The 23,201-nt window shown below is 41.2% G+C and overlaps 1 protein-coding gene across 1 annotated transcript in view; it reads right to left on the bottom strand.

The window, feature by feature from the left end:
* The window catches only part of NMD3 (NMD3 ribosome export adaptor), a 31,483-nt gene extending 24,043 nt beyond the window's left edge, over window positions 1-7,440 (bottom strand). Inside the window, exons 1-4 of the mRNA XM_043874688.1 lie at window positions 7,315-7,440; window positions 6,721-6,776; window positions 5,459-5,593; window positions 3,991-4,087 (exon numbers count right to left, since the gene is read on the bottom strand). Of these exons, the coding sequence (XP_043730623.1) occupies window positions 3,991-4,087; window positions 5,459-5,593; window positions 6,721-6,764 (276 nt within the window). The 5' untranslated portion in view covers window positions 6,765-6,776; window positions 7,315-7,440. The remainder of the gene's footprint in view (window positions 1-3,990; window positions 4,088-5,458; window positions 5,594-6,720; window positions 6,777-7,314) is intronic.
* Between the last annotated feature and the right edge of the window lie 15,761 nt (window positions 7,441-23,201).

The following is a 23,201-nucleotide window of genomic DNA, read 5'->3' as shown; positions in this document are numbered from 1 at the left end:
CAAGGATCCAGCTTGGACACCAAGGTAACACTATTTTTCTGACACAATAAAAAAGAGATTAAATGCAGAGGAATGTGCTATATTTGGTTTCAGACACTTAAGTTCAAGAGGATTTATCTGAGACATCCAACTGAAGCTGTTCAGGAGACAGTGAGATATACACATTTGGTCTAGTGCTCTATGGAGAAATCTGAGTTAGAGATAACAGGTTTGGGAGACATCAGCAGGCAGATAATAATTTTATCAAGACCTGTCTGGTGAGAAGTAGATAAGCTAGTGTAGATACAGCAGTCTAGAGTAAAACCCTCCTCATATGACTGGCTCCCCTAAACCAAAGCCTAGTAGTCAGTCAACAAGTCACCAGGTACAAAGGGTGACAGAGAGCTGTTGATTCCCTCAGCCTCCATCTGCGGTGGTCCGCGGAAGCTCCGTGGGCCTGGATGAGACTGGCCTCTCCTCAGCCTCCAGTCTCCATCTGTAGGACTGGACCTATTTCACTATTCCCCAGCTCGGGCTCACCACACTCTGTCCTCAGACAACCAGGACTAAGCCAACTTACTGAGCCCTTCAGCCTTCTTTACCATTGCCTCGGCCACCGGCTCATCTCCCACACTCCAATCTCCATGCCTAACACATACGCCCTTTTCTGTCCTATCCAACACTCCTCCCCAAATCCTGAAAACCTTCTTATTGTGGCCTCTGGAATTCAACATTCACTAACAACAAAACCTTCTAAATCCTCAATCTTTTTCCTGAACATTCCCTTCACCTTCTAGATCTCCTGATTTTATACATATATATATATATATATATGTATTGCTCTCCCTACAGCTAATGAGGCTGCAACAGTACAGAGCGGCAGCTATGGTTTTTCCAGTGGTCATGTATGGATGTGAGAGTTGGACTATAAAGAAAGCTGAGCACTGAAGAATTGATGCTTTTGAATTATGGTGTTGGAAAAGACTCTTGAGAGTCCCTTGGACTGCAAGGAGATCCAACCAGTCCATCCTACAGGAGATCAGTCCTGGGTGTTCACTGGAAGGACTGATGTTGAAGCTGAAACTCCAATCCTTTGGCCACCTGATGCGAAGAGCTGACTCACTGGAAAAGAGCCTGATGCTGGGAAAGACTGAGGGCAGGAGGAGAAGGGAACAATAGAGGATGAGATGGCTGGATGGCATCACCGACTCGATGGACATGGGTTTGGGTGGACTCCAGAAGTTAGTGATGGACAGGGAGGCCTGGCGTGCTGCGGTGCATGGGGTCCCAAAGAGTTGGACATGACTGAGCAACTGAACTGAACAGCTAATGAAAAGTAATGACTGATTGTTTTTTCATCTTCTCAAACGTTTATCATCAAAGGATCCTAGGATTCAATCCTCAAATTTCTCCTTCTCTAAACTCCCTAGGAAATCTCATCCAATTTCATAGCTTTAAATACCATATACATCCCCAAATTCATTATCTGCAGTCTAGACCATGCCCTTGCTTATTCATCAAGCTCCCCACTATTTCTGCTTCCATGTCTAACGTACAGCTAAGTACCACCTGAGATGAGCTCTGATTTCTCCCACCTAACCTCCTCCTTTTGAAGTCTTTCCTACTTCACTGCCAGCAACTTCCCCCTGGTTGCTCAAGAACCACAGAAGTCACCCTTGACTCTCAACTCAAGCATACATCCAGCTTCATCAATAAAGTCTACTGACTACCTTCAACAACAGAGCCAGAATCAATCCACTTCTCACTACCTCTACTACTGATTCAAATATCATTTCTCATGATTACTACGATCACTTCCTAAAGGCCTCCATCCCCCTCAAATCTATTCTAAAACACATGGAATTCTCCAGGCAAGAATATAGAAGTGGGTTGACATTCGCTTCTCCAGGGAATCCTCCCGACCCAGGGATCGAACCCGGGTCACCTGCATTGCAGGCAGATTCTTTACCATCTAAGCCACCAAGGGAGCCCCACTCAGAGTAAAAACCAGTCTGCAAAAGGGCCCATGAGGCCTGACCTACTCGGACTTTCCGTGTCTTCCCTAGTTCACCCCCAAGTGCTTTCCCCTCCCAGTTCCACTCTAACCATACAGGTATGCTCCGGTCCCTGGCCTCTACACTTGTTTTGCTACCCATAGTGCTCTTCTCTAAACTGTGGCCTCCTCCCTTACTGCTTTTAATGTTTATTCTAGTATCACCACCGGAGAAGGCAACGGCACCCCACTCCAGTACTCTTGCCTGGAAAATCCCATGGATGGAGGAGCATTGTAGGCTGCAGTCCATGGGGTTGCTAGGAGTAGGACATGACTGAGCGACTTCACTTTCACTTTCCCTTTCCTGCATTGGAGAAGGAAATGGCAACCCACTCCAGTGTTCTTGCCTGGAGAATCCCAGGGACAGGGGAGGCTGGTGGGCTGCCATCTACGGGGTCTCACAGAGTCGGACATGACTGACGTGACTTAGCAGCAGCAGCAGGATCACCTCACTGATGAGGTCTCCTCTAACCACTCTATTTTGAATTGCAACTCTTCCTGAGAAGTTTTTATCCCCTTCCTCAATTTTTCCTCCACAGAATTTTTATCTTTTAATATACCTATTTATTTTGCTTACTGCCCACTCCACACCCTCCCCTCCTATCAAAATAAAAGGTCTCTAAGACAGAGATTTTTCCTCTCTCATTTACTGCCATGTTTCTGACACCACAAGCAGACTGGCACAAGGTTGACACTTAATAGACATCTGTGAAATGCTACTGCTACTGCTAAGTCACTTCAGTCGTATCCGACTCTGTGCGACTCCATCCCTAGGATTCTCCAGGCAAGAACACTGGAGTGGGTTGCCATTTCCTTCTCCAATGCAGGAAAGTGAAAAGTGAAAGTGAAGTTGTTCAGTTTTGTTCGACTCTTTGCGACCCCATGGACTGCAGCCTACCAGGCTCCTCCGTCCATGGGATTATCCAGGCAAGAGTACTGGAGTGGGGTGCTATGAAATGCTAATGAATTATTAATGAACATTTGACAAAAGCCTGAAGAATCAAAGCAAAAGACCAAATTACACACGAAACTGACTCCAGGAGGGAAAAAAGAGAAAAACTTGAGACACATCAGGGAACAGAAGGAAAGTATAAAAACAACAATTAAAACTTTCAGAAATATTCAACAGACTGAATCAAGAGCATTAAAAATTCTAAACTTAAACTATTAGTACTGAAAAAATTCATACAAAAATTAGAAGATAAAAGAAACTGCCAGGAACACACAGAAAAAAAGAATTAAAGACAATACAAGGGCAAAAAGGCATTTCACAAAGTCTTAAGCCGGTAGGGCCAACATTTGACTAGTGAGAATTCCAGGCAGAAAGAAATAAGGAAAATAGAGAGAGAAACTTTAAATAACTATTACACGAAATTTTTTCAGAGGATAAGAGAATCAGAAGACCTTCAAACCAAAAGAGTCCATTTCAATTAAAAACATAGCTGGTGGAAATAATTCATAGAGCTTAGCATAAAGAAAACTCAAAGTGTTATGTAGAGAGGCTAACTAAACTAACAAACCCTATTTGGTTTTTGGAGATGTTTATGTACTGACTTTAAATAATAAGCACAGGTATCTTCCTTCCAGAGAGTGATGAAAATTTTTTAAAAAACTGAAAACCATAGCCCTAATATTATTATAGCCTCCAAAATTATGTTTAGTGATGCTTGTATATATCTATTTTCATAAAAGATTACTGCACAAAAGAGGTTCTCAAATAATTAACGAAGTTTGATTCTATGCTAAATCTTTTAAAGCAAAAGGTCTTTCATTTCCATTAAAGAATATATACAACTTTAAAGATGAAAACAGCATGTGTAGTAGTGTGCTTACCAACAGCAGCATTTAACAGTTATTTTGTAAAATCTACTCATACAAGGATTATCTGAAAATGAGACATTAAATCATACCCACACCCACATACACCTACAAAAACTGATTTTAGCTATTTGACCTACCTTACTCAGAGGGGCTTTGATTTTTTTCAAACACAAAGCAAGAAGATCTCTGGATTCTAATGCACACTGTACCCAAGTTCCTGGTGGCTGAAAATACCTGGGAGAAAAGGTACCATATTGAAACTCAGTATCTCTCAGAAAAAAAAAAAAATTCCACCTAAATATGAAGACACAACAATGATTATTAACCAGATATAATAATACTCAAGGTTGATCTGAGGCGCTTAACCCAAATATATTTTAATAGGTTCAGAAACTTTCAATTAGACCAGTAGTTTAGTTAAAAAGGTGAAATTCTGAGTATTTGAGAAAGTCAATCTGTAATAACTTATTAAAAGGTCTTATTACTTCAAGCACCAATAAGAATTACGATGACAAAATGCAAAGAATTTCCTGAAGCTATGTTCTGAAATATGGATGAAAACTCATCTCACAATAGCATTAAAATGGTTTATGGTGTACAAATAAAATGCTTAAGAACTGCTTATTTCTCACACACACAAAAATGTAAATTAGTACCTAATACTATGTATAAATAAGAGCTCAAGACTACTCACGTACTTCAAATCCCTTTTCAGGCTTCCCTGATGGCTCAGACACTAAAGAGTCTGCCTGCGATGCAGGAGACCCAGGTTTGACCAGTGGGTAGGGAAGATGCCTAGAGAAGGGAATGGCAACCCACTCCAGTATTCTTGCCTAGGAAATCCCACGGAGAGAGGAACATGGTGGGCTACTGGCCATGGGTTCACAAATAGTCAGACATGACTGAGCGACTAACACGCGAATCTTAGTTTTAATTTTCAAATTTGAACTTGTAAAATTTAAAATCTTATATAAAACCTGACTAAATTAAAATCTTTTATATATGTACTTGAAGTCTTGTATCCCAACCAAGCATGGAGTTAGGTCAGTGCTTAGCATATAGTAAACGCTCAACAAATGTTTGTTAAATACGTAATACTTCTAAATGTATTACGTGAATACTTTGTTCATACTAGTTAAGTAAATATTCTGATTTTCACTTTTAAAGGTTCACTGAAAAACCTTACTTACACACTGCTAAATAACTTTTAAATATAAGGTGGTTTTATCATATATGGCTTCAAGTGGTTGAAGGGAAAAACAAAAACTTCATGGTAATTGGAACAGTTATGTCTTTAAAATCTGCTCTCACTCCTGAAAATATGAACTTTTATGTATTAATTATACATATCAAACCTTTTAATCCCTTAACAGAAAAAAAGAGATTCAATCCCTTTATACTAACTTTACCACATTAGCAGGGAAAACTAGGAAAATTACATTACAAAATTGCAAATTCTATAATCTCTAGCTTTGACGCCATAAATAAAACTTAAATCTCAGTTACGTGCACTTTAATATATGTATCTTAATCTCACTATATTCTAATAGCTCTCCTATATGTGAATTTCAACTTTAAGTAGGATAAAAAAGTATCACACTATACCTTTGGCATTGTTTGCAGAAAGATATAGAGACTTGTTTCGGAATGCCTTGGCTGATGTCTACTTTGCTTCGCAGACAAGCCACACAAATGTTAGCAGGATTTGGACTAATTGGGACACCACAGTCGCAGCACAAGCTTAAATAAAGCATACATTTTTTCCAAGTTACATTTCATAAGTGTACTAGTTAGATTAAAAAACTATCAAACAGGGATTAGCAGATACAAACTACTATATATAAAATAAACAAGGTCCCACTGTATAGCACAGGGAACTATAATCAATATCCTATAAGAAACCATAATGGAAAAGAATATGAAATATATATATATATAACTGAATCACACAGTTTATATATAAAACTGATCACACTGCTATAGAGCAGAAACTAATACAACATTGAAAAATCAATTATACCTCAATTAAAAAAAATAATAAAATTAACAAACAAACCAGTCTTCAAGTTAGGCCATAGTATCTCTGCCCTTTTAAAAAACCTGACTTTGAGCAATCTTCAAAGATGCACTAGATTTTTAAAAACCTTAGATTATTGAGGAAAACAAAAAGGATGGCCACAATTCCAAAAAGCCTCAAAATATGACTGACACACAAAAGGTTAAAAAAAAAAAAAAGGGGTCTAGAGAATCTAAATAACTGCTAATAGTAATCACTATCAGCAGTAGATAGATAGCTTTATAAATAGCACTATAGATAGCTTTATAATCCACAGGCAAAAATTTTTTAAAGCCTCAATGTAGCACGGGACTGCCAAAATGTAAAAAGGATGGAAGAGTATCAGCATAACTGATGGCAGTGTCATAACCCTAGGTGTATTGGGAACAGAAAGTATTTAAAAACCATTGATGCTACCCAAAATAAGAGTTCTATAATCACTAATGTCCACTATGGTAGCCACCAGGCATACGTGACTACTGAGGATTTGAAATATGGGTTATAGAAGAACTGAATACTTAGTTTTACTACATACTTGAAATTTAAAAAGCCACATATGGCCAATGGTTGATGCCAATCTAGAAGAATGTACAGAGACTAGACTATTTTAACACTTTTAAAACAGTATTTACCACAACAAACTTTCCAGCGAAAAATGAACTCGTTTTTTCCAGGAAACAAGGCTTTTCATTTTTCCCACTTAAGACAAAAGAACCCCCCTAAAAGAAAAGCTTTCCCCACAGTAAATTTTAAAGACTCATTTTTAAGTTTTTAAATTTAATGGGGATAGGGGAAAAGGGACGCGACTCACATATGTCCAGGTGTGTGCTTGACAGGTTCTGTCATATACTCCATTTTTCTGTACACCTTGATTTCAAGGACAGAGAACAGTGAGATTTAGACATTTTTCTATTCACCCCTTTATACAAATCTTCCTTCTGCATTTTCTGTATAAGACAGCCAAGCCTCGTACAGCAACAAATAAGAAAAACCCATTCCACCTGCAACCTCTGGAAGAAGTAATTTCCTTAATAACAGAAGGAAGCGACCCTCGGAGCCACGAAACTGGGCGCTGACCTCAGGTGTCACTTAGGCGCCAACCCCGGCAAACTCAAGAAGGGGTCAGAAACGGCCGGGGCCGTCCCGGACACCACCAGCTCCAAACCCTGCTGCGGACGCGCTTAGAACCCACTGCAGAAGTCCGCGGGCGGTGTCACCGGGCCTGCGGGCCACCCACCCCGACCTGACCCCGCACCCCGCGGATAAGACCTCATGCGAGCTCCTGCTGGCCGCCCACACGCTGCGCCCAAGCGGCCCGAAGTCGGCCCACGACCAGGGAGTCCGTCCCGGTCTCTTCTCAGAGACCCCCGAGACTGCAGCGCGGGGCTCGGCCACCAGAACTTACTTAACACCGCTGGGCCGGGCCCAAACGTGCTCAAAATCTGGAGCAAGACCAGCTTCAGTAGCCCAGTGAGCCGCCGGCAGAGCTGACTCCGGTACACTGCAGATCTCGCGAGAGAAGGGTTCGAAATCCCGCGAGTCGCGAGACGAGACTCACAGCTGCGGGTGGGGGCGGAGGAAGGGGAGGGCGCTGGGGAACGTCGGGCCGAGCGGAGGCCGAACGGGTGGGATGGATCCAAGGGAGAAGTTAGCGGGCTCTTTCGTCCTGTGGCTCCTGAGATTTAACACAGACTACAGCTCTTCTATTGGGTTATCATCCTTCCTTGGCCAGAGCTCACTCGAAGCCGCTATTTAGATATCCCTATTGGGAGCTTGCTTCTTGGTTAAATGATTATATGAAAGTTATCCGTTCACGGCACCACATTACACAAAGAAATTAGAGTAACTTCCATCGAGGGCAGTGCCTTTGTCGGTTTTGCTCACCGTTTTATGCCTAATGCCTGTCACATCATAACCGCTCCAATGAGTATTTGTTGAATGAATGAGAAAGAAATGTAAGAATTATTTGTGAACTCTATGTTAGTTTAAGACCACTCATTATTAGAAAAGAAAATCGCTCAGTCCTGTCTGACTCTTTGCGACCCCATGGACTGTAACTTACCAGGCTCCTCTGTCCATGGGATTTTCCAGGCAAGAGTACTGGAGTAGGTTGCCATTTCCGTCGCCAGAGGATCTTCCTGACACAGGGATTGAACCAGAGTCTCCTGCATTGTAGGCAGACATTTTACCGTCTCAGCCACCAGGGAAGCACATTATTAGAAAGTGCTCCCCAATAGTGCACTTAATGACTTTATACCTTGATCCTAGAGCAGCTCAGAAAGAATCTAATCACTCTTTCCTATGACAGCATTTCAAATATTTGAAAAGGGCAACCATATTTTTTTTTCTGTCTTCTCACCCCAAATTTCAAGGAATAAGCAAGGTCACCTTGTGATCAGAGATGGCCTCCCTTGTCTTGTGTAGGGAACTTAAGTAGTCCCCCATTCCTTCTCCTTATTTCCACACCCCATCCTTCCAAGGTATAAGTTTGATCTTGTTACACTCCCCTGCTTTTAATCCTTCAAAGGTCTCTGCTCTGGATTATTCAGTTCAGTTCAGTTGCTCAGTCATGTCCAACTCTTTGCAACCCCATGAACTGCAGCCTGCCAGGCTTCCCTGTCCATCACCAACCCCTGGAGTCCACCCAAACCCATGTCCATTGTGTCAGTGATGCCATCCAACCTTCTCATCCTTTGTCGTCCCCTTCTCCTTCTGCCCTCAATCTTTCTCAGCACCAGGGTCTTTTCAAATGAGTCAGCTCTCTCCATCAGGTGGCCAAAGTATTGGAGTTTCAGCTTCAACATCAGTCCTTCTAATGAACACCCAGGACTGATCTCCTTTAGGATGGACTGGTTGGATCTCCTTGCAGTCCAAGGGACTCTCAAGAGTCTTCTCCAACACCACAGTTCAAAAGCATCAATTCTTCGGCGCTCAGCTTTCTTTATAGTCCAACTGTCACATCCATACATGACTACTGGAAAAACCATAGCCTTGACTAGACGGACCTTTGTTAGCAAAGTAATGTCTTTGCTTTTTAATATGCTGTGTAGTGTAGGGGGGGTCATAACTTTCCTTCCAAGGAGTAAGCGTCTTTTCATTTAATGGCTGCAATCACCATCCGCAGTCATTTTGGAGCCCAGAGAAATAAAGTCAGCCACTGTTTCCACTGTTTCCACATCTATTTGCCATGAAGTGATGGGACCAGATGCCATGATCTTAGTTTTCTGAATGTTGACCTTTAAGCCAACTTTTTACTCTCCTCTTTCACTTTCATCAAGAGACACTTTAGTTTTTCTTAAGAACTATAAGGGTGGTGTCATCTGCATATCTGAGGTTATTGATGATTCTCCCGGCAATCTTGATTCCAGCTTGTGCTTCTTCCAGCCCAGCGTTTCTCATGATGTACTCTGCATATAAGTTAAATAAGCAGGGTGACAATATTCACCTTGATGTATTCCTTTTCCTATTTGGAACCAGTCTGTTGTTTAATGTCCAGTTCTAACTGTTGCTTTCTGACCTGCATACAGGTTTCTCAAGAGGCAGGTCAGATGGTCTGGTATTCCCATCTCTTTCAGAATTTTCCACAGTTTGTTGTGATCCACACAGTCAAAGGCTTTGGCATAGTTGATAAAGCAGAAATAGATGTTTTTCTGGAACTCTCTTGCTTTTTTGATGATCCAGACGATGTTGGCAATTTGATCTCTGGTTCCTCTGCCTCTTCTAAAACCAGCTTGAACATCTGAAAGTTCACAGTTCATGTATTGCTGAAGCCTGGCTTGGAGAATTGGAGCATTACTTTACTAGCGTGTGAGATGAGTGCAATTGTGCAGTAGTTTGACCGTTCTTTGGCATCACCTTTCTTTGGGATTGGAATGAAAACTGACCTTTTCCAGCTCTGGATTATTACCCATATGGAAAATTCAAATTTCTCTGCATAGCAAAAAGACCCTTCAGGATCTGGCCTGGACATAATGACCTGTCATATTCCTAAGCACACGGCCATACAAGCCAACTGGCAGGACTTGCAGGAACTAATCTTCCTTTTCTGGCCTATCTGTGAGTACAAGCCACGTTCTGAATGTCTGGAGCTGTTCCTTTTTTCTTTCTCAATACACTGCTTCCATAGTGTGTTTGATTTGTCACCAAGTGCCATAGTGCCAGGTTTGTTAGGCATTAGATCAACTCAGATATGGTCCCTGCCCTCATGGAGCTTATGTGTTATAGGTGAGGCTGATATTTCCAAACAACTAGGTAACTTGTTGACAGTGCCGTAGCAAGTAAGTGGCAGAACCAGGACCCAAACAACAGTTTGTCTAAGTCTATGTCCATGTGCCACTATACCAGGCTCCCAGCCCATCTGAGGCTCAGATCAGCTATTCTTATTCATGGCCTTTTTTTTTTTTTCCAAGAAACTATTTATTTTCCATCGACCTTATTTACATTTTCTGTTAAAGAGTATGTGAAGGAGCCGTGTAAGCCCACTGCGGTTGTTCCTCCTGGGTCAGTGGCCTGAGCCGCGGCAGTTATGGACCAGCCTTCAGAGGCAGGTGGAGCGCTGTGGTCCTCCAGGAGGAGCTGCCGGCAGGCACCGAGGCCACCTGTGCCTACAGACCCTGTCCCTGAAGGCCCGTCTGCAACTTGGGGTTGAGTAGAAATAAACTCAGGACCTGGAGTGATTCATTCACCCTGAAATTCCTCCTGAGTCTCAGCCTTATCAGCGCCACCTGCTCCTCCTTTTCAGGCTCTTCAGGATCCCTGGTGAAACAGAGACAGGACCTGACCTCGCACAAGTGTGCGCCCGAAATGGATCCTCACAGGCGCAGAATCCCCGGGCCGGCATGGCCACATCAGACCCCAGGAGCTCCTCTCTTGCTGTGGGGTTGGCAGTGTCCACACAGCACCGGGGAGAGTCTGTGTGACCTGGCGCAACAGTAGGCAGGTTACTGTAAGACGCCTCTGTGAGACCGGTGGTCAGCCCTGGGGTCTGTAAGCATAGCAGACAGGGCAGAAGCTGCCTATATCAGGTTACTGATGCTTATAGGAGTGGATGAAGCGCCCCACAATGGAAGTAGCTCCTGTGGCAGCAGCAAACGTACACAGCTTGGCTGAATGGCCAGCATTCCTGGAGCACGTGATTCTGGCATCAGCTGGGTTTTCAATGTCAGCAAGGGCATGAGCTGCCAGCAGAAGCTTCTCCCAGGTTCTCTTCAGATTCACAAGGTAACGCCATCACTTTTCCTTTTGTAGATGTGCTGTCCCGTTGGGAAGTCACGTTGGCACCCCCTAACTGGGCTCTGCTGTGAGGGATTTGAGGACATTTTCCTCCTTCGTTTGCAGGCCCTCAAGGGCTCCAGATATTGTGAAATTTTCCCTCCCAAATTACAAGGGGGAGCATGTAACCACAAACCACAAACATGACATTGATATAAATATTAAAAAAATTATATCAGAATCCATAAAATCTCTTTCTTGACCAATTAAGGTGAATATAAATATTTTCATCAGTTTTCTTTTAGCTTACAACATTACTTTCTTGGAGACCCTGGTTTGATTCCTGGGTCAGAAAGATCCGCTGCAGAAGGGTTAGGCTACCCATTTCAATATTCTTGGGCTTCCCTTGTGGCTCAGCTGGTTAAGACTCTGCCTGCAATGTGGGAGACCTGGGTTGGGACGATCCCCTGGAGAAGGGAATGGCTACCTGCTCCAGTATTCTGGCCTGGAGAATTCCATGGACTGTATAGTCTAAGGGGTCACAAAGAGTCTGACACGACTTTCACTTTCACTTTTCTTGAAGACAAATTGAATTAAGTGTTTAAAAGTAAAGTTTTCTTAATTTTAAGTATCTTGTATACCTAGCAAGTAATAAATGCTCAATAGCTGTTAGTGAAATTCTATACAGAATTTTCGAGTGCAGAGTATGGCTATTTTCATACCATGTGATAGCACATGTGTCTCATTATCCAGAGATTAGCGTAGGAGAGGTTTATTATGGAGCACACTTAGAATCAACACCTGTGGAAGGGGAGGAAGGGACCCATAGTTGAGTAGGGAGAGAAGCCCTGATGCCCTGTGCTCTGATGGAGGCCTCACCAACCGTAATGCCAGAAGCTCAGAGGCTGAGATGACTGTTCAGTTTTCCCCAGGGTGCTGGGCCATGGTTCATTGAAGAGTCATTGGATGTGACTGCCCACTGAAGAAGGCATAACCTTGGGTGAGGTTTCTTCTTCAGCCAAGGGAGTCCCAGCAGTGGGTGAAACTCAGAGTTTTCCACCAGTAGCAGGGATAAGGAATAAGTAGAGGAATAAGTCCTTCATTCTGAAGGGGTATCTAGGAAGCGCCTCACAGCATGCCTCACACAAGAGCAATTGTCTACAGAACTGCTACTAGACCTGGACTCTCAGGAGCCACTCAGGTGGTGGAGTGGTAAAAAAAATCCTCTTGGCAATGCAGGAGATGCAAGAGATGCGAGTTCAATCCCTTGGTCAGGAAGATTTTCCTGAAGTAGGAAATGGCAACCCACTCCAGTATTCTTACCTGAAAAATATCAAGGATAGAGGAACTTGGTGGGTCCATGGGGTCAGACATGACTGAGCATGCATAAATTCCCTTCCATGCTGGACTCTCAGGGCCTTGCTTCATGTCCCACGGCTTTTAGACTCTCTGCCCCCAAGGAATTGCTTCACCTCTTTGAGCCTCAGTTTCCTTCTTTTTTAAAAAAAAATTTTTTTTATTGAAATATAGTTGATTTAGAGTGTCATGTTAGTTTCAAGTGTACAACAAAGTGATTCATTTATATATCCATATTGTTGTTGTTTAGCTGCTAAGTCAAATGCGACCCCTGCAACCCTGTGAACTGTAGCCCACCAGGCTCCTCTGTCCATGGGATTTCCCAGGCAAGAATACTGGAGTGGGTTGCCATTTCCTTGTCCAGAGGATCTTCCTGACCCAGGCATTGAACACATGTCTCCTGCATTGCAGGCAGATTCTTTACCACTGAGCCACCAGAAAGCCCATGTATATATATATGTGTGTGTGATACATGGGCTTCCCGGTGGCTCAGTGGTAAAGAATTCTTTTTAAGATTCTTTTTCATTATCAGTTATTACAGTATATTGAGTATCGTAGTTGCCTGTGCTGTACAGTAGGTCCTTGTTGGTTCCTTCTTTCTAAAACTGTGTAATTGTTTGTCCCTCATAAAGTTGTTATGAGAAATGGTTAAGATAAGGTACGTGGAAATATTAGTAAGCTGTAAGCTCCAAAAGGAAGTGTTTAGTAAACTGCAAAAACTGTTATGGACAGAGTTATGTCATTCTTAGGCAAAGTTCCTTAACAGCAATTGAGTTAAATGGCATGAAATGGTTAGTATTTGATACATCCATTGTATAGAATTTCAGATATCACACTTGTGATCTTGCTTTACTATTAATTTACAAGATAAATTATAAACAAAATAAAATTTGAGTGTTCATTTTGTGAAATTCATTCAGCTATAACATCTATGCATATGTCTGCATGTGCATTTTACTTCAACAAAAAGTTTTAAAAAATACAAATAAACTTGTTAAAATCCCAGTTTAAAAAAAAACAGATAAAATGATAAAATCAAAATAATAATACTTGAGAAATTTTCCCACTTTTGCAAAGTTGGAAAATAGGTATCCTAATAGAGAAGATGAACAAAGAAAAAATAGAAGTGAACAAGTTTAGATGTACCAAAATAACTTTCAACAACAAAACAAAATAGATAACTAGTAAGGACCTGTTGTATAGCACAGGGAACTCTACTCCATGCTCTATAATGACCTATATGGGGAAAGAATATAAAAAGGGGTATATTATATGTATGTAACTGGTTCCCTTTGCTGTACCCCTGAAAGTAACACAACATTGTAAATCAACTAAACTCCAATCAAAATTAAGAAATAAAAAAAATAAACTTCACTGGGCCCCAAAGAACTAAGAATTTGGGGATATGAAACTTTTTCCTCTCATCTTTCTTTTCCAGTAATTGCTACCATGTCAGTGTCTCATTCATCCTAAAAGCCTCCTCACCTCTTCCTCTCAGATGATCTCAAAGATGCTTGGTGTCTGTTTTTTATTTCACTTCAGTAGCAAGAATTCAAAGGACACACAAAACTGTACTTGTAATGACCAGTCAGTCTGGAGGTGATGGGGAGAATTTTTCTGCCAAAACTGTTTAGAAGTAAACGTACGTTGCCTATGTGGGCATTTTATATCATCTGAAGTAGAATTTCAGGGGAGGTTTCAAGGATATACAGGGAGTGTATGTAGGCAAATTTGGATGTTAGATAAAAGTATTTTCTAAAACTTCTGGGCTGGGTAGCTGGTTTACTTTAGGATACTTTTCTGTTAGTTGAACCATGGCCTCCCAATTGGTGATAAAAAAATCCTAAAAGTTTCCAGGTAGGAAAAAACAGGTCTACAGAGGCTCAAGATCAGAAGAGCTTCAGACTTCTCAATAGCAACACCAGATACAAGAAGACAATGAAGACATACTTTGAAAATTTTGAAGAAAAATTGTTTCCAACCTTGAATTCTATACTAGACTGAATTATCAATAAAGTGTGAGAGTTGAATAAAGATAGTCTCAGTTTCACCCTTCTGAGGAAGTTACTGGTAGATATAAACCAAGAAAAAGGAAGACACGAGACTCAGGAAATAGGGGGAAAGCAAAATTCCAAGGTGATAGTTATATGCTGTACAAAGGGGACTTCACTCTGGATTGGAGCAATCAGATGACTCTGAGAAAGATTTCTACAAGAAACTACAAATTGATGACATATACAGTGTTTCTGAATATCTTAAAGAATTTGATAACTGGCAAATAGTTGGATATTGATAAGGGAATACTATGATAAAATTCCACACAAAAATTTGAAGACTTAATGATAATAGATCAATATCTCAAAAAGCGCAAACTACCACAACTCACCCCAAATGAAGTAGATAGTTTAAATAACCTGATAACTACTAAGGAAATTGAATTTGTAGTAATTTTTTTCACAAGGCTTCAACACTTTTCCTCATCATCAGTGAACTGACTAACCCCATCCCCGTTCCCCCTCTCGCTTCACCACTAGGAGCAACCTGGAGACAGGAATTTGGCCAGCAGATAACAAGGGGAAGCCTATTGGGCAATCTTCCAGAAAACTTTAGCTTTCTTAATAAGAAGGCGCAGACTCAGTGGGTATGCCATTTTGCCCTCATTCTTTGCTCCTTTGCCCTTTTGTCTGCCTATTGTCTGAAATGCAAATGTGATGCATGGAGGCACAGAAGCCACCTTCTGACCATAGGCAAAGAGCAATAAGGGCAAGGACCAACAAGCAGATGGTGAGGCAGGAGAGAGCTAGAAAGAGCCTGTGTCTTGGCTGTGTTATTATGTGGTGGCACCAACCCAGGAGTCCTTTCCCTTGAAGGAGAAAAAAAACACACCACTTTATTTGTGTAAGCCGCTTTTGGCCAGATTTTCTAATATTTGTCACCAAACACATTTCTAACAGATTCTTCACTCACAGGAGATTCTCAGCAGGACTAATACACTACAGCTACCTTATGAGACTATTACAAGGATGAAAAGCAGGATAGCTGCTTAATATTCTCTGTTTCAGAAACCCAATTGCTGACACTGCCTTTTCCTTTCTCCTTTCTCTACAATATTTTCTATTTCTTATTCTTCTCAGCTTGGCCTGAGTTTGTATTATAATCAGACTCTTGCCAGTCATTCTCCTAATTGGATTGGGCTTTTGTTCTAGCTCAGACAGCTCAGAATTTTTTAATGGTCTTTCTAAGCCATTCCAGCCCAGGGCAGTCACTCAATTCTTTGACCTCATAGCTCTTACTGTCTGCACTTCCCAACTGCCCATTCATCATGCACCATCCCGTGACACTTCTCATACAGCTCGTATAGAATAATCAATGTTTAGAGCTGGAAGGGACATTAAAAATCATCTTCTCCAGCCACCTCAGAGAATGTGAATTGTGGCTTAAATCTTGAATTTTTCTTTACCTCGTCGTGGTTTTACCACTGATCATCCCAACTAGATCTTAAGCTCCAGGGGAAAAGAAAAATGAATAAATATTTGTTAAGTTACCTGCTATAAGTCAGACACTTTACACTCACTGTTTAAATTTAATTTTCACAGCAGTCCTATGAAGTAGGTCTTAATCCCCATTTGCCAGGTGAAGGAACTGAAGCTCAGAGAGGGGTTACTTAGCAAAAGTACCATTAGTCTAAATTTTAGAAACTGAGACCTGATTGAAATTTTTAAAAATATTCATTTGGGATTTGTTAGGACTGCCTCCCAGAACACACAGATCCAGGATGCACTTGAATTGTGTTCTGCCAGACTACAAAATGAGAGAGACTGATAAAGGCAAAAACTGCAGGGTTACAGTTAATTACATGAGTTACTTACTAAGAATTATAATTGGAGCTGGCAAGAAGTAAGGGTGATTGTTAAGTACGGATTGGTTGAGGTCTGAAATGGTTGCCTAGCTATAAGGAGAGACCTTGAGAACATAAGATTGCAGTTGGCTGGGTTTGTTTTAAATGCATCTGCTAGTTGTGTGCCTGGATGTGGTACAGTTTAAAGAATGTCCAATTCTCAGTAGTTTAAGGGACCTGTCTCAGTAGTTTAGGGACATGGCCACCCAACTCCATTTTTGTATACCTGAACTGTGATCACGCCACTATAATTTCAGGTTGTCATCAGTACAATACCTAGAAAGAGGGGAAGCCCATTCTGGCTCAGGTCTTAAGAAGTTTACATGTCTTTAACCTCCCTCTAGGCTGCTAAACCACTTGATTGGATTTTGTCTTTGGGGGTTCTTCAACCTTTAAACTTCAAGAAATTCTGCATTTTCTTCCCAGGCTTTCTCTCTAATAAGAGATTTGAAATATATCTGTGATATTTTGCCATATAATAAGAAATATATATTTGGTCTTTATCTCAAATCCCTGACACAGGACTCCTGAAACCTTTGTAAATTCCTAAGTGGTAAGAGCACAAGCAGCAACTTTTCTCTAGGAGACTCTGGGTGGGCTCCTGGCTGGCTCCTGCATGAAGGATGATCGCCAGAAAGACCAAGCCATGATTAGAATTTCTGAATTTTCATCTCTACCTCCCATCCTCCAGAGAGGGGAGAGGGACTGGAAATGGATTTAGCAATTGACCATGGCTACATGAGGAAGCCTCCATAAAATCCCAATAGTTAGGGGCTCACAGAGCTTCCAGGGGGGTGAACACCCACACACCGGTAGGTGGACACGCTCCACTTCATGGGGACAGAAGCTCCTGTGCTTAGGACCCTTCCAGGTTTTACCCTGTGTATCTCTTCATCTAGCTGTTCATCTATATCCTTTATTGTATGCTTTAATAAACTGGTAAACGTGTTTCCCCGAGTTCAGTGAGCCATTTTTGTAAATTAATAGTACCTAAGGAGAGAGCTTGGAGAAGGGCATGGCAATCCACTCCAGTATTCTTCCCTGGAGAATCCCACAGACAGAGGAGCCTGGCAAGTAGCAATCCATAGGGTTGCAAAGAGTTGGACACAACTGAAGCGACTTAGCACACCACAGCAAGGAGAAAGCTGTGAGAACCTCCTGTTTGTAGCCAAGTCAGAAGTTGTGGGTAACCTAGAGACCCAGGGACTTAGGACTGATATCTGGAGTAAGTTGGGAGCAGTCTTGTGGGATTGAGCCCTTAACTAGTGGAATCTGACACTCTCTCCATGTAGACAGTGCCACGGTGAATTAAATCATCAATCCACCTGGTTTCCTGGAGAATTGCTTGGTGTAGGGAAAAAACCTTCACATTTTGTGACCAGACGTGTCAGGCATGTTATGAATGTGACAGCAGTGTGAGAATAAAGAGAAGCACAGGAGAATTATAGTTTTCTTCCAACTCAATATATCAATATATCATAGCCAAATAAGATATTGGTTCTTTGTATTTAATGTAACATGGTTAAGATGCAGTGCTGATAGAACAAAAATATTTTACTGTTTTGTTTTAGTGAAAAAATTGTTAGCTATCCATCATGATAAAATCTTATAACAAAAATACATAAATTGTTAATGCAGAAAAGTTTTTGTTCTATCTGAACAGCAGCAAACAAGAGTGCTTTGTAGAGAATAACTTTGTAAGCTATTTGAGATAATTCATGCCACTAAGAAAAAAATAATGGAAATATTTAGAGAAATGAAATTTAGTAGTTCCAAGGTTCAGAGAAATGTCAGCTATGTTTGATTCCATTCAGTAAACCAATTGTATCTTTATTTTTATCTGCAGTATTCCATACTTTAATCTGGGCCTCTCAGGTTTTTGATTTGGAGATTGGAAGTCTTTCAACTGCGTTACATTTTTGCAGAACTACCTTAATGCTAGATTGGCAATTAAAATGCAGGTGTTCAGTTCAGTTCAGTTCAGTCGCTCAGTCATGTCTGACTCTTTGCGACCCCATGAACCACAGCACACCAGGCTTCCCTGTCCATCACCAGCTCTCGGAGTTTACTCAAACTCATGCCCATCGAGTCAGTGATGCCATCCAGCCATCTCATCCTCTGTCATCCCCGTCTCCTCCTGCCCCCAACCCCTCCAGCATCAGGGTCTTTTCCAATGAGTTAACTCTTCACATCAGGTGGCCAAAGTATTGGAGTTTCAGCTTGAGCATCAGTCCTTCCAATGAACACCCAGGACTGATCTTCTTTAGGATGGACTGGTTGGATCTCCTTGCAGTCCAAGGGACTCTCAAGAGTCTTCTCCAACACCACAGTTCAAAAGCATCAATTCTTCAGCACTCAGCTTTCTTACAGTCCAACTCTCACATCCATACATGACCACTGGAAAAACCATAGCTTTGATTAGACAGACCTTTGTTGACAAAGTAATGTCTCTGCTTTTTAATATGCTGTCTAGGTTGGTCATAACTTTCCTTCCAAGGAGTAAGTTTCCTCTAATGCCATCGCTATTGTTTAGGTAACAAGAAAAATCTTAGGTAATTGGCTTTGAAGAGTGCAATCCTATATCTGTCTTCTGTCTCTGACATAAAACACACTTGATTTTTAAAGTGCATAGATAATCTCTTCATTTTTTAAAAAAGTGTAATTTTACATTTCTACATTTAAAAAAAATTTTGGTCATAATTTTAGATGCCTGATTTAATTAATGTACATGCCACCTTTGGGAACATACCTTTGCCTTTATGAGTTTATTTCTAACTTTCTGATTATATTATATACTGCTTAAGTCTATACACTCAAGACATGCAAATGAGTATCAAGCTTTTGAAAATACCACAGGTTATGGTAATCGGTTGTACATGCTTAAAACGTTAACCAAAAATAAATAAGCTAAAAAATATATATACATATATCTAATAGGTGTCTGTGTGTCACAAGGCCACACAGGCTTCTAGTCATGTGGATGATTATTCCTATTAACCATAAACCTCAACAGACAAGGACTATACCTTGCAGATCTTTATATCCATCAGGTATAATATAGGAGAGTCTAATAAACATTTGAAAGATGAATAAATGTGTTTCCCTGAAGGCCAGTCAGGTGATCCATACTTCTTTGAGTTTCTTCAGATTGTTAGCACCTGTTTTGTCCAAAGTAAACAGCATTTACTAATTAGCATAAGTGTTAAAAGAACGAAAGGGGAAAGTCTCCTTTGTCTTTCTCTCCAGGCTACCTGATTGTTCTAAATATTATGGAATATACATTCTCCCATCAGCATGTTATGTCAGGGATTCAGGCAAACTAGGTGTGCACTATGACCCAGCCATTTTACCCCTAAGCTTTGTCTTTTCTTTGATCCTGTAACAATTTGTTAAAGAATACTTAATAATTATTACTCTGTTAAATACTCTTTTAAAAAGATAGGATGCTGGGAGAAAATGAAGAAACCCAACTTGTATGAATTATGTTCATATTTCTTTTCCCCCACTTTGTTTATGAACAAGTTTGCTATTTATTCATTTATGTATTTAGCAACACCACGTGGCTTGTGGAATTTTAGTTCCCTGACCAAGGATTGAACCCTGGCTACGGCAGTGAAAGCAGAGAGTCCTAACCCCTGGACCACCAGGAAATTCCCAGGAGCTTATAGTTTATAAGGGATGACTCGAAGTGATGTACCATCACAAATCCAGTTCATGGGGATTTTTTTTTTTTTATGGGGATTTTTGATATTCTAACATTGGCTTTTAAAAAATTGAATGAATAGCTTTATCATGTAATCAGTTCAATTCAGTTCAGTCACTCAGTCGTGTCCGACTCTTTGTGACCCCATGAACCACAGCACACCAGGCCTCCCTGTCCATCACCAGCTCCTAGAGTTTACCCAAACTCATGTCCACTGAGTCAGTGATGCCATCTAACTATGTCATCCTCTTTCGTCCCCTTTTCCTCCTGCCTTCGATCTTTCCCAACATCAGGGGCTTTTCAAATGAAATACTATGTTCTTAATTATAAGCATGAGAAATTGACTCTGGCTTAGTTAGCAAAAGGAATTCGTGACATGCTCTTGAGAGGCCCCTGAATCCAAAGGAAGGTGAAAGACAAGACTGAGGGCCAGGCAGCCAGGAACACCACCCGAAATCACACAGCAGAGCCAACATGTCCAGTCAAAACCACATAGATACCACTATCGCAGTATCTACACTGCAGCCTGCCCTGCAGATACCGCTATTGCTGCTAGAACCTCAGTCCCTGCTTCCCTAGGAACTCTGTGTGGCCATAATGAGGCTTCCTGCCATCCTTGATTCTTTGCATCATTAACTCAGAAGTTAAGGGCTGGCACCTGTAATCAGCAGAGCCTACATCATGTGAGCAGATTGAGACTGGGCAGTAACTAAAGATGCACAGGGAGTGTGAGCCACTGACCACTGTAGTCCAGTCCTATTCATGCTAATTTTCCAAGAACTACCTCCTACTCTCCTACCTTTGCCCTTTCCAAGTTTAGAATCCCTATACCAGCTTAGCAATTTTCACATTCATTGCCAAAATTAACACAGTTGGGTGCATTCAGTTAAGAAGTCTAATAGCCAGATATTCTTGGTAAATGTTTGCTGGGCTATTTTTAGACAGTGGCGATGTTGTCGATTAATATTTGTGAATGTAAAACAGAAAGCCCTAAGTGGTCATGACTGCAGCCTTCCAATATTCTTTTAAATTTCAGAACTAGCTCTTGAATAGAGTCTGTAAGTGCCTTGAGAAACCAATTAAAATCTTAATCCCCGTATGGAGTGGTTTTCTTTCTCTTCATTACTGCGCAGTCTCTCTGCTTGCTAATCCATCAGCAGCACTGTCAATGACGGTCCCTCACTAATAACCTTTAATCCATCTAACAGACTGAGCAAATCAAACAGCTCAGTGAAAATTTACTTGAGTTCAACAAATTCTTGGTTACACTTACTAATTTTTTCAAAAAGCTTCTAAGAGGGTATGTGGTGGCCCAGAATATGATATTGATTCATGAGTTGCTTGGCATGTAGCTGCAAGTCTTAATTTCACATACAAGGAAATGCTTTTAGCTGCAGGCACTTTTACATCTGTTCAGAACACAACAAACTTATCTTCTAAAATCCTAGTGATGAATTTATTGCTGAAGTTTAGAGACTTTTCAGTAAAACCCATCCATGTCAGTAAAATCTATACACAATAAACAATTTTTTGCACATGTGATATTTCAAGAGACTAAACTGTCAGATTTAGACTCAATTTATGTTTATCGATCACAGACTATGTGTCAAGCACTGTTTAAGGCAAAGTTACAAGCATTCTCTACACTGTTGCTGCAAACTCATAAAGTGGAATAGATTAGATCCCACTTCACTGGTGAGGAAAACAAACTGGAGCCCCATGGGACTTACTGGCGATCACAAGTGTAGTAGTTGTTAAAGCCAGGGTTTGAGCCTGGCTCCTGGTCTAAATCAGCTCTCTGCCTCAGTGGAACCATCCAGGGTGAGTAAGGGTTTCAGCGTGACAGAGTGGTTAAGGTAGATTAAGCTTTAGGCAGAGATGTGTAACATCTAGCAATTCTTCTCTGATTCAAATGCCATGGGGGCTTCCCTGGTGGTCCAATGATGAAGAATCTGCTTGCCAACGCAGGAGACATCAATCCCAGGTCTGGGAAGATTCCACATGGCATGAGGCAACGAAGCCTGTGCACCACAACTATTGCAGCCCAGGCACCCTAGAGCCTGTGCTCCGCAACAAGAGAAGACACTGCAATGAAAAATCTGAGCACTATGACAAAGACCCAGTGCAGCCAAAAAAAAAAAAATAAAAGTCATGGATTAAGCCAATGATGAGCCCAAACTGCTGGGATCTCATCGTGGCACTGCAGTTTGGCATCCTATTATTCAAAACTGAGTTGAAAGGAGGGACACCATCCAAAGCAAATGGATGTTCCACCTGGTAAAAGGATGCGCCCAGATGATGGAGGATGGCTAAATAGAAACCTCCTCACATTTCAATAAATAGGTTTAGAAGGCAACAAAAATAAGCAAGATAAAAGCACATATAAAATAATGATATAGAGTGAAGTAAGTCAGACAGAGAAGGACAGATATATGACATCCCTTATATGTGGAATCTAAAAAGAAAAGACACAAACGAACTTAAAAAACAGAAACAGACTCATAGACTTAGAGAATGAACTTTTGGTTGCTGGGGGAAGGAATGGTGGAAGGAATAGTGAGGGAGTTTGGGATGTACATGTACACACTGCTGTATTTAAAATGTATAACCAGCAAGAACCTACTGTATAGCATATAGAACTCTGCCCAGTGTTATGTGGCAGGCTGGACGGGAGGGGAGTTTGGGAGAGAATAGATATATGTATATGTATGGCTGAGTCCTTCACCGTTCACCTGAAACTATCGCAGCATTGTTAATTGGCTATACCCCAAGGCAACATAGAAAGTTTAAAAAAAAATAATGATGTAGAAAATTGTCTTGCAATGTTTAGTGACTACGTGATTGGATAGTCTATGGCTAGGGCATGTATTTTGCAGTCTTTTTTTCCTTGTTTAATCTCATGATTCCTTGTCAACATAAGTAACTCTGGACTTGTTGATTGGATCCTAAAACTGGTCCAAGGGTGCTTTAGCATGACTCCCAGAGCCATATGGGTAACAGATTACCCAGTACTCTGGTTCCATGGCATGGAGTTCAGAATTACATCCAGCCCATGCTGTCATAGTTTGGAGGGGTTAAAAGCAATAAACAAAGAGTTTATTTAGCAGTACAAGTACTATATTGG

Source organism: Cervus elaphus, chromosome 19 (assembly GCF_910594005.1).
Source record: "Cervus elaphus chromosome 19, mCerEla1.1, whole genome shotgun sequence".
Taxonomy (NCBI): Eukaryota; Metazoa; Chordata; class Mammalia; order Artiodactyla; family Cervidae; genus Cervus; species Cervus elaphus.
Note: the sequence above shows the minus strand (reverse complement) of the source record. Positions and strands in the feature narration are given on the sequence as shown.